The 14782-nt window shown below is 39.9% G+C and overlaps 2 protein-coding genes and 1 long non-coding RNA gene across 4 annotated transcripts in view; 1 reads left to right on the top strand and 2 right to left on the bottom strand.

The window, feature by feature from the left end:
* Positions 1-2320: 2320 nt before the first annotated feature.
* Positions 2321-10097, bottom strand: wdr13 (WD repeat domain 13). Its single transcript, XM_080898385.1, has 10 exons — positions 10034-10097; positions 9430-9517; positions 9071-9302; positions 8552-8661; positions 8166-8296; positions 7765-8072; positions 5340-5520; positions 5050-5191; positions 4779-4897; positions 2321-3121 (listed from the first exon to the last, which is right to left on the bottom strand). The coding sequence occupies exons 2-10, from the start codon at positions 9468-9470 to the stop codon at positions 2937-2939; spliced, it is 1449 nt and encodes a 482-aa protein (XP_080754511.1). The 5' UTR covers positions 9471-9517; positions 10034-10097; the 3' UTR covers positions 2321-2936.
* Positions 10098-10405: 308 nt separating this feature from the next.
* Positions 10406-11976, top strand: LOC308407019. Its single transcript, XR_013973621.1, has 4 exons — positions 10406-10956; positions 11117-11148; positions 11234-11303; positions 11495-11976. It is a non-coding gene; the product is annotated as an uncharacterized lncRNA (long non-coding RNA).
* Positions 11977-12036: 60 nt separating this feature from the next.
* LOC308407015 (protein-serine O-palmitoleoyltransferase porcupine-like) overlaps positions 12037-14782 on the bottom strand; it is a 14260-nt gene continuing 11514 nt past the window's right edge. Inside the window, exon 15 of one of the 2 annotated variants that reach the window (XM_080898387.1) lies at positions 12037-14680. In XM_080898387.1, coding sequence (XP_080754513.1) covers positions 14579-14680 — 102 coding nt within the window. In that variant the 3' untranslated portion in view covers positions 12037-14578. The remainder of the gene's footprint in view (positions 14681-14782) is intronic. The other variant, XM_080898386.1, reaches the window with a different exon arrangement.

Raw genomic sequence — 14782 nt, 5'->3', positions numbered from 1 at the left:
CATACCTCAGTTGTAACGTGTTGTTATTTGAGTTACTGTTGCCTTTATCAACTCAAAGCAGGTTTTTTCACCCAGAGAACTGCCATTCACTGGATATTTTCTCTTTCTCACATGATTGTCTATAAAAGATGGCTGTGTGGGAAAAACCCAGCAGATCAGCAGTTTCTGAAATACCCAGACCAACCCATCTGGGACAAAAAACCACATTACGTCCAAAGTCGCTTGAATCATCTTTCTTCCCCATTTTGTTACACGTTTTGAACTTCAGCATGTCAGCTTGACTGTGTCTAAGTGTTACTGCCCTGTGATTGGCTGGTTAGAGATTTGCATTAACAATTAGTTGCCCAGGTGTATGTAATGGATTGGCTTATAAATATGGAACCATGGTTATCAAGAATCTGATTACATTTCTTATTAGATTAGCAAAAGAAAGAGGGCAATCACCAAAGTGAAAGTCATCCACAAGTGATACAAAATATTTAAGGTATAGAGATTTTTGAGATATTTCAATTCAATATCCAGTTTTATTTGTGTCAAATCACAACACCAGTCGCCTCAAGGCACTTCATATTGTAAAGTACAGTCCCCACAATAATACAAAGAAAACAGAAAACCCCAACAATGAAAAGAACACCGTTGGAGCAAGCACTTGGCGACAGTGAGAAGGGAAAAAAATCCCTTTTAACAGGAAGAAACCTCTGGCAGAACCAGCCGTCCCTCAGGGAGGGACAGCCACCTGCTGGGATCGATTTCACTCAGCATTAAGGCAGAATGCAAAATCAACCAAGATCAGAAAAGTCAAGATCACTGGATAGATTGCTATTCAGTAAAAAGGACTAGATGTTACAGTCCCCATGCATTATCAGGGACTGTAACATCTAGTCCTTTTTACTGAATAGCAATCTATCCAGTGCATTTTGCCACCAGATTGATGAACTATGTTATATTTTAGTCTTTAAGACCATGTTGGTAGGATGACCTTTATACCCAGAGAAGAATTTACCGCTCTCCATTAGGGCTGCCACAAACGGTTATTTTGATAGTCAACTAGTCACTGATTATTTTTGCGATTAGTCGACTAATCAGATCATCATCCATTGGAGGTAAAAACGTACAGCTTATTGCACCAGCAGCATCTGCTCTTATATAACTATCATTAGCTTACAGCTTTAACTGTTTAAGGTATGTGCTAACTAAAAATAAAGACAAGATGATAGTTTATTAAATTTTAATGAAATTTGCAGATTGTTTCGGTGAAGTTTAATAAACTCCTTGCTATCTAAAATATAACAGGACACTGGAGTATATTCTCCAGCATCTCACACTTCTGATAATCAGCTGTCTGCTTGACGTTTATTCAGCTGTGTAAAAACTATAACTTTAATCTCAGCCAAACCGATTTACTCAGGAACAAATGAAATACTAAAAAAAGCCAAACAATTACATTTTTAAGTTATCTAAGTGACTCATATATCATGTTTAACCTGAGTAGCGAAAGACGGCGGTGGGTTTGAAAAAGATTTGCCGGGAGTCCGGTGTTCTCACGGCTCTAGTTAGCCTAGCCCCCGGCTAGCTATCGAGCTAGTGGGTAACAGACGTCTCCGAAAACGTCGGAGCGCTTTTGAAAATATGCGGTGTCTTGATAAACTGAGCAGATATTTGAGGTTTACACAGCTACATTCTCGCCTGAAAATATGTTAAATGTTTATTTTGTTACCCAGAAAGAATAATAAGAGCAATATTAAAACTAACTAGCTGCCACCATTGTTGGAAACTGCGCTGGGCTGCGCTATGAATTCTGGGACGCTGCTTCTTCTTCTTCGGGGTTTAACGGCAGCTGGTATCCTTGTACATGCAGTGCTGCCATCTTCTGTTTCAGTCCGTTATTACACTCTTAAATCCTGCTACTTATTCCTGCGTTTTTCAGGATCTTACAAAGCTTCAAACGACGCGTCGACTATTAAATCAGTCGTCGACGATTTTGATAGTCGACGTAATCGTGACTAGTCGACTAATCGTGGCAGCCCTACTCTCCATATACAATAAACCATCTCTGAACACCAGAAATGACTGTTCCAGTGTAGATCTTGAAGATCCACACTATGACTAATATTCTCCTACACTGTAGGTTTGACCACTTTACTACTCTGAGCACCTCTGGTATGCACATTTCCGTTTCCAATTATACCGAGATCCATGTATGCCATGAAAAAGGCAGCAAAGGCAACTGACATTTACAATAGTTTATTGTGGATTTGTGAAATAAATTAAATGAATCAGCAACCAGCTTGACCCGAGTATACACGCACACACATACAGGTTAAGTACAAACACCCTTTAATCTTTTTTGTCATGATTTGATATGCCTGATCCGGATTTCAGTTTCATGCACATGGTCTCAAATGCAAAACAGCAACTGAAAGCAAATAAGGCCATTTTACTACACTTGATTACACTGATTGAATAACAGTTACATAAATAGTGAACTAGATCTATGCCAGAGGGACTGTCAGTGTGATATAAAGTGTTTTTTGTTTTGTTTTTTTTGGAAAATTATGTGTTCTCTTCACATGAAGTAGGTCGTATCCACCCAACTTGAGGTCAGCCATGACACATGCATGGTATTAGTGCTCGTTCATTCTTTACAAACCAAAGAAAAAAAAAAGAAAAAGCCATTTCTCAGCTGCAGCTGTAGGAGCACTGACACACACAGCCCACCTCCCACACCATGAATTTCTAAGACATCCCTACCTACACAGCATGGCGTTCTGATTGCACTTGAGTATCATTACATTAAACATTTGACGCAGCCTGTTACATTCCAGTGAAAATCTAAAGACTTGTTATTGGACGGTTAAGGAGCAGCAGGCTTTTTATATGCAGTGGATGGAAGCTTTTTTTAATTTTTAACATGGTTTTTTTCATTAGTGGATCAGTCACTTTTGCTCACGCCTCCAGATGATGACCATGCCGGTGGAATCAGCAGATGCAAGTAAACTCTCGTCGCAGTTGAAGCTGACATCCAACACTGGACCCCCATGACCCTGCAGCTTGTTTACTATCGCCTTGGTGTTGCGCTCGACATCGAAGAAGTAGACGCAGCCATCCTCGCTGCCAGTCACTGCAGCAGAGGGAGAAACACAAAAAGAAATGGCGTGGAGACATTACAAGGACAGCTTGAGAAGATTTAATTTGGGATTGTCTCTAGGCAAGGTGCACACTAATTACTGTGACAACAACAGGATGTATATTATATATTTTTTTCTCTTTCCAGCAGAAAGTAGAATCAACACAGAATTATCTGCACACTCTAATGCATACTTGGCGAAATCAGAAATGCACAGGTGGTCACACACTGCGCCTGACAAGAGGACGGAGACACACAGCTTGTTTATTTTCCACTTCCAGCATGAAGAGAAAGTAACACAGGCTATACACGAAGGAGAGCGCTTAATGAAGGTTGAGCTTATTCATAAATGTTGATGACTTAGCTTGCTGACAGATTTAAACAGACAGATGTTGCATGACCACCTGAAAATAAAATTATACTCCCTGAGCCTTGTTCTGCTGGAGGTTCCTTCCTGTTAAAAGGGAGTTTTTCCTTCCCACTGTCACCAAGTGCTTGCTCAAAGGGAATTGTCTGATGGTTGATGTTTTCTCTGTTCTCTCATTTGGTGCTATATAAACACAACTGATTTTAACTGAACTTATTCAAACATTTCTTTTATATCTTTAAGAGTCTCTTTATACTTTCCATCTTCTTTTTCTATATACAACAACAAATAATAAGAATAACAGGCCAATAAGAATCATTAGGTTAACTAACAGTAGTTTGCCTGGAGACACAAACCTAATAATAAAAACAAGTCTTAAAAATGATTGATAGATAGAAAATAAACCATTAAATCTAGCAAGGACAGACTTTGAGGTTGAGCAGCATTATAGTTTATAAAAGGGGATCCACACACAGGCTCCATATTTCTGTCCTTGGACTTTACATGACCAGAGTAGCTTTAGATGAGTCACAGTTTAAAATAATCTCAGTTCATCCACTTTCTGAGGCCATTTGAGCTCTTCTCCTGACTAAACCAAGCATTTAGAGCAGTATGAAGCCTGAGTGAGGATGAGCAGAAATATTAGTTGATCATCACAAGGGAAATATTGGAATATTCCTTGAATACTGATTATACCTTTGATTCTAATCTCAAATGACTTGACAAACCAACTTCCCTGGAGGATTAGCACTAGAACTCATTTTCATTTATTTACAGAACTATCTGTGTTTTGCATGCTTTTCTTGAAAACAGGAAAAACAGCAAAAACACAGATAGTTCTTTCATGTTGTCACATATTTTATGGGTAAATTCTACTGAACTCTTAAATGCTGGCAAGCACCTTCTAAATAAATGTGTGAAAGTATCTATTTTAAGACATGAAATAGCCTGAGCTTCTGGCTTTCAGAGGTTGGACATGCATATTTTAAACTCGGCTCATTTTTGCTATAAACTTCCATAAATCTAAAATTAAGGAAAATTAAGAAAATAAATAAAAGCATAACAGGTTCACTGCAACCGTGCTGGTCTCATGTTAGCAATTTACTTCATAGGAAAAGTACTCTCTCTCTCAAAAATTGTCTTTTTTTTTTTGTTGTTTTATTCCAGAGGCAGTGGTATGCTATTTTGGTCAGTGTTTTACACTGAATTGCCTGCAGCAGGATATAAACTATGGTCTAATTTTGTATTCAAATATTACAGCAGGAACACTGGGAGACTTCTTACCCACACAGGCCCCCTGTCTGAAAGACATGAGGGGGCAGAAGATGCTATGAACGAGCTGGGATCCATGCTGGATGGGGAAGCTTCTCTTCAGCTGTAGTGTTCCCTCGTTGTCTACCACCCTGCCAATGTGAAGGTGTCATAACTGGTCAAATTCAGCGTAACAGCATAATCACAAACAGATATTACAAGTAAACATGTTACAGCTTTAAAATCTGCACAGTGGAAACAAAGCTGCTTATTAATTAACAGTGACTTGATCTTGCAGACTGACCTGTACAGCAGAAGCTTATTGACACAGGCGTTAACCAGCAGCGAGGGGTCTCTGGCCTCTCGGCTAATCCAGGAACGAGCGGATATGCTGCAGATAGAGCTGCCTTCACTCACCACCAGACGCTTGGCTTTAGTAAGCTTCCCTGTGGTTGGGTCGGGAGGAACAAAACCAGCAAAGACCGACAGAAACAGATCAGCTGCTGACCCTCCAGAGCAGACATACTCTTCAGAGAAAAACTCATTATAATTTCTAATGTGGCCCTTTTCCAAATGTAAATGTGGTAGGTGTACCTGTGGCCATGTCAAAGAGGAAAGAGAAGATGCTCCCCCTGTCATCACCGGCCCAAAGGATCTTCCCTGGAGCATCAAAGGAGAGAGACAGCACGCGGCCTGTCAGCTTACTGGAGCCCCCCTTCACCTTCTTCCCAGTGGAGATGTTCACCACCTGCAGGTGGTGCTTGCTGTTTCCCACCTGGAACACAGATCCGGGAATGAAGACCTTTAATAATTCCACAGCGCTACACGGAGAAACTGACAGTGTGCACCATTTCTTTCTGTTGTAATTTAACCTGCGAAACCCAAATTTATCTTTCTCATGTTATATTTAATGAGGCATAAATGGACACTGCTGTGACAACACGTCTTTCAGCTTACATTCTGTACATCCGTTAAAGTATTTGTCATCAAACAGCTAAGTGAAATCCAAATTATCCGTCACATTTACCACTTCACAAAGGCTGACATTTCATTCTAAAATTTTAATCAATGTCTGCACAGTGGAAGTATTCATTTAGTTATTGAGACTGGGATAAAAGGGTTCTCTTTGGAGGTTATTGCCTCAGCATGAAAGGCTTAATTTAGACTTTACTCACAAAAGGGGAAACATCTGGAATAAATGTGACAATGAATTAATTTCAGAGCGCGCTATGAAGTTTGAAGGAAATAAAAGCTGTAAATGTCCCTTGAGGTTACTCAGAAAGGTAATTTCTTTCAGCCTTTACCAAAAGTGTCGGATAACTGAAGTGTGACTTTAAGCATGCGGAAAACAGTAAAGGTGTAAGCAGACATCTGGTGACGGACTACACAGTTATTGTTCAGGTTTAACTAGTGTCTCGTCTTAACATATCTTAACAACAACTAAAAACTAGCACGCACATTCAATGTGAAGCCTGCAACTAAAGTCCGAGCCCCTGAAATTTTGAATTTCAATTTTAAATGTTATATTTATCACCCAATAAGAGAACATGCATCCAGTCTACACACTCACACATTATTGACTGTCATTCATCCACCTTGCTTTAAGATCCTTTAGGAATTTCAAAGAAAGCCATCATTTATTGTAATATTTTCAGCAACTAATCCCTTTAATCCTTTCAAGCAAAACACATTAAAGAAAAATAATGCAAAATAAAATACATCAATTATATCCTCTGCAACCAAGGATATATGCTCAGCAACCACTTTATTAGGCACACTTTTTCAACTGTTTGCTAAGACAAATCACATGGCATCAGTTCAATGTATTTAGGCATACAGACTTGGTCAAGACAACCTGCTAAAGTTCAAACCAAGCATCAGAAAGGCTAAACTATGGAAGCACCACACTGGATCCACTTAGCACCAATTAACCCTTTAAAACCAATCGGAGCAGGCATGCTCCATTTTGCGTAACTATTTTTAAATGAACTGGAACCACGTAAGCTAGCGCAATAATTTTTTTTGCATTTGAAACCGGAGGAGTTGTACTTACAACTTATGCCATCAGTTTGTCCTAGGTTTCCTTCCACATATAGCTTTGCAAAGATTGCATAAAAAGCACTTGCAGCAACAACAATATAATATTCCAGAAACAGGCTTTGCTGATCCAATCAGCTGTTCATAACACTTCCTACGTGGGAATAGACGTCAGCGCGAACTATCACACATCCGCCAATACCTGCCCGAAACCGGAAGTGGCATCAATTTTGTGAAAATTTAGTTTTTTTACCTTCAGGGCCTTATAAGCCTACACTGGTGTTTTTTATGTTTGACTTCATGCTTTTCTGTATCGTTTCTGGGATGCTTAAAACTCAAATTGTACTGCTGGAAATAGTTTATAATAATGCACATGCTGTTTTTTTTGCAAATTTGCATGATAATATTTATTTTTTCGTTTTCCCTGCAGTATATAACTAGAAACTAGAAATTTCTCTAACTAGAAATATGTGTAAAAAAATGATTTTCAATTTTTTTTGTAGTTTATTGCACTTATTTGCAATTTATGTAGTTACTATGGACTTAATGCATAGATATTATTAAAATTTGGGCTATAATGGTTGTATTGATGTATAGCAACTTGAACTGCTCCCTACAGCATGTAAAAATATAAAAATAAGCTCTGGCGGACTTGGTTCTATGGTAGGTTCTAAAGGGTTAAGCTTCGTTTAAACACCACAGCCTGAGTATTGTAGATGACCATGTCCATCCATTTATGAACAGTGTACCCGTCTTCTGATAGCTGATGATAACACGCCATGTTAAAAAACTCAAATCCTCTCAAACTGGCTTCTTGAACACGATAATGAGTTCACTGTACTCAATTAGCCTCGGTTATTTAGTCATCTTTCACATTTTAGTCTTTCATTCAAGGTGATTTTCAAAAGTAACTTTTATTTCAGTTCAACTTTCTTTGTTTTGTGGTATTATCTTTTTATATCACATGTAATATGGGACTCACCACAGTAAGGTTATTATTCATGGGTTGGAAGGTGCAGCAGAGCAACTCGCTGGATTCTGGGTCTCTGACCTCTCGGATGCACCGGCCATCCTCTGTATTCCAAATACGGAGTGTCCCGTCCAGCGATGTCGACACAATGATGTCATTGCTCAGAGACCAGGCAAAGTCTGTAACTGGACCTCCATGACCTTTTAGGGTCACCTTCACACTGGGAGGAGGTGGTGAGAGTGTCATAATGGACAGAGTGCCATCCAGTGAGCAGCAAGCAAGGAGGTGCTTGTCATCATTGGCAAACTGCAAACGTGGAACTTAAAGAACAAAAAGAGGACAGAAGCGTGGAATACATGGAGATTTTCAGTGTATACACATTGATTATAATGAATTCAAAACCATTTACCTACCAGCAGAGTCGACATGTTGATCAAATATGTGGTGCATGCCAGCAAAAGCATAATTTTCACTCAATGTTGTGTCTCCTGCCATGGCACGACTGGCCTCTGCCACTGAGGTGGGCACCAAACTGCCCGGAGGCCTGAGGTCACAAATAAAAACTGTCACGTAAGCACATAATCAATAAAACACACCTCACAACCCTTGCCTACAGCTGACCACTCAATATAAGAGATCCAGTCATTACTCAGTGCCACATAACTAGAATTACGGCCAGTAAATCTAAACTAACGCATCTACTCATAGCAGAAGTAAATCAAAAATGAATTTAATTGCTTAAAGCAATGAGACAAAATGCTGGATGTGAGCTGGTCTCTGAGTGCACTCTTCTGGGTACCTCTCATCGTAGACAGCTCTGTTCATCTGGGCCTGTAGCTGGTACGAGCCTCTACTGACAGACCGGCGATGACCACGAGCCCCTTGGGCACGGGGGTCCTCCTCAAAGTCCTGACAGAGAGCAGAAGGGGCCGCAGAGAGAGAAAGAACCTCAAAGGAGTGAGTGCAAGAACTCAAGACCTCAAACAATCATGAAACAAAAACAACCACGAAATGTTGAAAACTTGTTGAAATTACCATGCATTTTCAAGTTACTGATACTGCCCACTTACATGGGCAATGCCAGCAATTTCAACCAAGCTGCTCAGTTTAATATGAACGGGCAACCAAAGTGTTGCTTGGCTATGTTGCTCACTGATCAAAACTCACATTAAGCCTTCCAGATGGCTCTTATATCCTAAACTTCCTTTCCAGCTTTAAGTTATTTTAAAATCTTTTCCCCCCAAATTAGTGCAACCACACCCGCCTACTCTCTCGCCTGTTCTACTTTTCCTGCCCTTTCTATTTCTTTGGGTCTGACCTCCATTCGGTCCAGTGTGGTGCGGGAGCTGCGCACACTGCTGGCCCTGAAGCTGCTCTGCTCAGACAGGGGCCCGTAGCGCAGGGCCAGCAGCTGACTGCGCAGCTTCAGGTACTGCCTGCGCAGCCCTGGCTCAAAGCCACACTTGGCGTTCTCTCTGAGCAGCTGGCTGCGTCGGCGGATGTACTGAGTTCGGAACTGTGGGAAGGTAGGCGTGCGGTAAGCATTGTACCTGGAAAAGGGGAAAGAAATGACACAGCACAGGCAATAACTCACAAATGATCCATATACAATTACACGTCTGAATGGCTTCGTCATCAGTTTGGACTATTAAAGCCAGCTGCCTGACTGAATCTCACCTTGCGTCCACTGCCAACACCTGCTGCCAAACTGCTGCCATTCCACAAGCACTCTGGGTAAAAAGGAAGCCACTACCAGGGCAGATACCTGTCACAAGACACAACACAAAATTCACATTATTAGCAACTTTAACGGAAAAAAAAATAGCATGTACCAACTGTATGAGGTCGAAAAAAGACAAGCTAGTATTAATGATGCGCTGATAAAACTGAAATATTACCCCCACCATCACATCCTCAGCGTCAAAGGTAGCAATGATTCAAATTCTAATGGCAAATGAATGGTTGTGTTACTGAAATGTTATGCAATGCGAGTTTGACACTAGAAAACAATCCGTAAGGAGAACCGACATAATCTGCTGAACGGTTTCCGCTTTTATTTTCTCGAAACAATGTAAGCAGACGAGCTAAACTAGCGCTAGCCTGTCATTTAGCAAGTTAGCCACAGCATCATATGCGACTACTGCTCATAAAAAACACTTTCCCGTTCAATTTTCAGCTTAGACACACAGTCTAGGAGCTAACAATTTAATACAGCGTATAAGACATGACTGGTGATCACAGAGCAAAGAAACTCAGTAAAATACGGCTAGAAATCGCTCACCTTCCTTAGCTTTTCTCCATCGCTGCTTTTTCTGTCAAATCACGTGACACACTGTAACCAGCCCAGTCACTGATGTGGAGCTGCTGAATCCGGATGATGATTCACAGCGTTTACATTTAACGTTACATTCAAAATAATTAACCGACCATGGATCGACTGAGGTGCAAAAGATCTAACAGTCCATTAACTCATTAAGTACACGGCTATAGGTTTTTTTTTATTCAGAAATCAATAAAATATTAGGGCTTTATATTTGTTTACTTATAGGAAAAAACTATGCATGGTTTGGTTGCATTATGGTGATCACTTTGACCCGCTGAGAAGCAAAATAATCAATTGATTAATATCAGCAATATTTTACTAGTCCACACAGAAAATGCAAAGCATTGCAAATCTGAGTATAACTTAATGATCCCTGCCAAAACCATCCACTCCTAAAGTGCTGACAAGGCTGGAGGCCAATTCAGTGTAACAATATGTAGCAGAAACATTTAAATTTCTAAGGACAAAGTGTTACCTTCTATCAATGTGGGAGGAAGTGTGATCCATGACTTAGCCGAAAAATAACAACAATAATAAAAAAAAAAAACATGATCACTTTGCCTGTAATATGATGAAAATACTTTCTTGCCATGCACAATAGGTGAACACATGGTTCCAGTGGGTTCACAATGGCAGTATTACAAGGTCAGCTCCGAGGTTTCGCCTGGCTCAGCAAAGACCTGCAGAGCTGTAGGGCGTGCTGCTAAGCTGACGGGGCTCTTTGCTTGTTCATGGTGCTCTTTCTCGAAGGGGCCCCAGTGACAGAGCCATTCACAAGCACGGGCCATAAATGACCGAGCTGAACACCACATTAAGCACTGCATTCTCAAAAAAACCCCACCATCGACTCTGGAGGATAGCCAAAATGCCAGGAACAAAAGGTTAGTAGCATGCAACAAAAAAACCCTAATAATACAAAAATATATTTTAATTTATTTGCATACCAGAGCTCCATGTCCAATAAAATCAGCAAAAGCTACAGAAAAGTTGGCCTTGCTGCCAAATGTTTAAAACTAATCTGAATATTTGTGCCATTTTCAGGTAATAAGTCGGACAAGAAGTCAACTACCAAGGTAGGAATGTCATTATTATTCTAACTCTTGTCTCAATCTGCATTTTGTGCTGCTTGAGTTTATTCGTTTTACTTTAATTTCACAGCAACCTCAGAGTCCTAAAGAGCAGCCGAAGAAAGGTGATCAGAAAGGAGATGATAACAAGAAGCAAGGAGGTAAGCATTTATATTAACTATATTATTTAAAGAAAAATATTAATAATAATTAGAAAAGACATTTATTTTGTGCAGACTTGATTTTGACAGATTGGAGCAGCATATGAAATCCCCTACATGTGGCACATAGGGGTGAAATGAAGTGCTGTGTCCCCAGTGAAGGTATCTGTCTGTGTTTTACCCCCTCGCAGGACAGCCGAAGGGAGAGAAGCAATAACTTCCAGGCATTTGTGAAGATGGCTTTGGAGACACTGCTTGGGTCTTGCCGTCGTAAACATGGGGGTCCTCGGGGCAGACAGGGCTGAGCGCACCTCCCCTTCCCTCCATTTTGCTCTTTTCCCCAGAGCCTGCAGACTGTGCTGTTGTGTGGCCTGGCAATACAGCATATGCTCACCCCTGGCAGTGGCAAAAAAAAAAAAAATTTAACCTGATCTCCATCCATCACCATCTGTCGTTCAACCTTTTTCTGTCACCTTCCTGACATTGTCCTCTTTAGCTTATTGGATGCTCAGAAATAGACTCCAGGTTTGACCAGATCTTTGCTTAAAGATCAAAAAATAAAATCAAAAAAATCATGCAGTCCTTCTCAACTCACCCTAATGCCATGATTGACTTTGTAACAGTTGATACATTATTTTTGTAAATCACTAAAATAAACAGTTATTTATTACAGCAGTCCATGTTTTTATGGCATTTGTTTTTTTAAAAAGAAAACAAAATCTCTGAAATGTCGACACTGAATCAAACAAAGACAACATTCCAGGTTTCATTACAAATTTTATAAAAATATCACAGGTGTACCAGTGCCTTCACATTTACAGGGAAAAAACATTGACCTAAAGTAAATATCAGAACAGGTTTTAAAATACTGAGTGATGTTAGGTCTGCAAAGACTGAGCACTTGTTCTTGGGCAGAGACGAACATTCAGGCTCTAATCTAACACGACATGCTAGGCAAGAAGCAATTCCTTTGACAGTTTAGATTAAGGAAAGACAGACTGGACACTTGTATTATTTTATCAGATCATCATTAATTACATAAATGTGTCATTAAAAGCAGCCGTGTATTAAAAATCTGTAGTTAAGATTGAATATTTAATATCGTGTAATCACATTTTAAATTACCCTGATTCTAAACCTTTTTTTTTTCTGCACTGAGGAATAACAGAGTTTTAAAAATACTAATACAACCTATTCTAAGCAAGAGGAAATAATTCAGTTCAAATGAAATTAACAAATTAACACAAAGCTAAATACAAACACCAGGAAACTCCACCACAAACTTTAATTCATGGACTTACTGAATATTTGTCTTTATCTAAAATTCACTAAAAGGGAAATCATTACTGTTGACAATAAAATTGCTGCCTTGTAACCATAATCTGTGCTCTTTTCATTCAAAATTAATTCCTCATTGTCTTACACATGCTCAAGAGACAAGCTCTATTAAAGAACGAGACTCGTCATTTTCAGTTTTTTTCTTATAGTAATTCCATGAAAAGACCAAAGCTAACACCCTAACTAAACTATAGGAAAGTTTTGTCTCTGCTGTTAACTACAATAAACTGAAAATAGGCAAGAGTAGGTCTCTGCGTAAGACCAACGGCAATTCCTCAATCAAAGGAGGCAATTAAAAAATGTCTGATGTGGTTGGGTCAAAGCTGATTTATTGTCCGCTGCTGGTGTAGCTCTATGTGTTTACCCAGAGGACAGAATGAGGAAAACACAACCAAAAGAAGGTGCTAAGGAGACATGTTTGCATGCTCTCCTCCAACAGGTCAGAGGTGCATTGCTCCTATACCGGTGAATAGTCTGAATGCTGATTGGTTGAACCAAAAAGTGAACAACCACAGCAGCGTTCACATAAAGAGGAAAAGGTGCCAGATACTTCAAATGGCCATGATGAAACAATCCCCACTGGCTTAATATTAAAATGTCCAACAAATAAGCAGCTGTGGCCTCTATCGCTGGTGGGTGTTGATTAGGATGCTAGCTGTCTAAGTTAGCTTGTCTAAATTAAGATTTGCGGTGTGAGTGAGTGAAACTGTATTCGTTTATTTTAAAAGCACTTAGCACTAATTACTAAAGTATTGGTTGTATTTTATAGCATTTTTGTTGAATGCATTTGATGAATGCAGACTGCTAACCAAGCTAGCACTAGCTCACAATGTAGCAATACACCTCCTCAGGAAAATACGGTGCCCTCTGAGTAAAAAACAAAGTAACAAAAAGATGGTTTCAGCCATTAAGCTAAATTAGAGGCTTAAAATGGGACTTCACAAATCAATAGAGGAGGCTGAGGTGGCCGTCTTTCATATACAGTCTCTGTGGATAAAGGCAAAGGACCAACAGCAAAGCAAACACAAAAAGTAACCCACATTTCCAGTTGTTCTTGATACTACCCCCAAGTGGCAGGAGATAGCTATATCAAGTAGGCGTGCACCTGCAAAGCTCTGCATAGCACCAGTGCAGAGTGGAGCCTTCGATGTTAATGATGGTTGATGAACACCAGCTTTGACAGAGGAATGCCGACTGTGTGGACTGCAGAGATACATTTTCACAAATGTACTCGTCGTTTCTTTTTGAGTGACATTCACTGAAAATTACAGTCTCAGCTGTTTCATATTCTTTTGAGCATTTTTTATTTTATTTTTTTTAGAAAGGGCTGAGTACTACGCACAGACAGTTGGAGGAAGCTGTAAAATACTGAGAGATCTACAATTGCACTATTGATTTAGGTCATTTCATAGAAATTATTCACTATAAGAAGACATTGATGACTGCCACCCCTACCCTTTAAACTGAAACGATTTTATAACATAAAAAGGGAAGAGAAACGTCGACTGAGGCCATCTGCCGCAGTCGACGCTGAAACCTAGATAATGGGCTTTATTGTGTGTCCACAGAAACAAGCGGCCAATATCCACCATGCTGATAGGTATTGATTGTGACTCACAGTGAGACATCGGTAACCGCTGTCACAACATGAGGGCTCGATAACTGCGGCTCAGATAAAAAGGGAGCGACGCAGAGAAAAGAAATGAGGAGCGAGCTATCATTTCATGGATATCAAAACTAGTCCCCAGCAGGTTAGAATAATAGATTACCCAGCCAACTTGTGGTGCAACCTGAACACTGAATGTTGGTTCGTTGTTGTATACAGGATGATTCTGTTCTCTTCGGTCTGATGCAGGATAAAGTCACAGTGCAGAAGTGCAGAACCAGTTTTCCATCTCTCATTATTACTTCCTTCACTCTTTCTTCATTTCTTATTATTAGAGAATAAGGCGGTATAATATCCAGCATCCAAATGTGACCCAGTGGCTGTTCCAGCTCAGCTCTGACCACTTCTGAATGGTATGATGGGTGATATTATCCTGTAAGGGGATGTACATAGTGAGTCCAGTAATGTGTAGTAGTATAGTGTATAGTATCATTTAAACCTTTTCCTGAAAGATCTTTACAAAATGTGATTTTTT

Source organism: Rhamphochromis sp. 'chilingali', assembly GCF_963969265.1.
Source record: "Rhamphochromis sp. 'chilingali' genome assembly, chromosome: 12".
Lineage (NCBI taxonomy): Eukaryota > Metazoa > Chordata > Actinopteri > Cichliformes > Cichlidae > Rhamphochromis > Rhamphochromis sp. 'chilingali'.
This window is presented reverse-complemented; position numbering and strand designations above follow the sequence as displayed.

What these genes read in the sequence shown, in the direction of transcription:
- wdr13 (XM_080898385.1), bottom strand. Translation starts at nt 9,470, where the DNA reads ATGGCAGCAGTTTGGCAGCAGGTGTTGGCAGTGGACGCAAG. An exon ending in CCACACTGGACCGAATGGAG is followed by an intron (nt 8,662 to 9,070) that starts GTCAGACCCAAA and finishes GCTCTCTGTCAG; the next exon opens with GACTTTGAGGAGGACCCCCG. An exon ending in AGAGCTGTCTACGATGAGAG is followed by an intron (nt 8,297 to 8,551) that starts GTACCCAGAAGA and finishes TTGTGACCTCAG; the next exon opens with GCCTCCGGGCAGTTTGGTGC.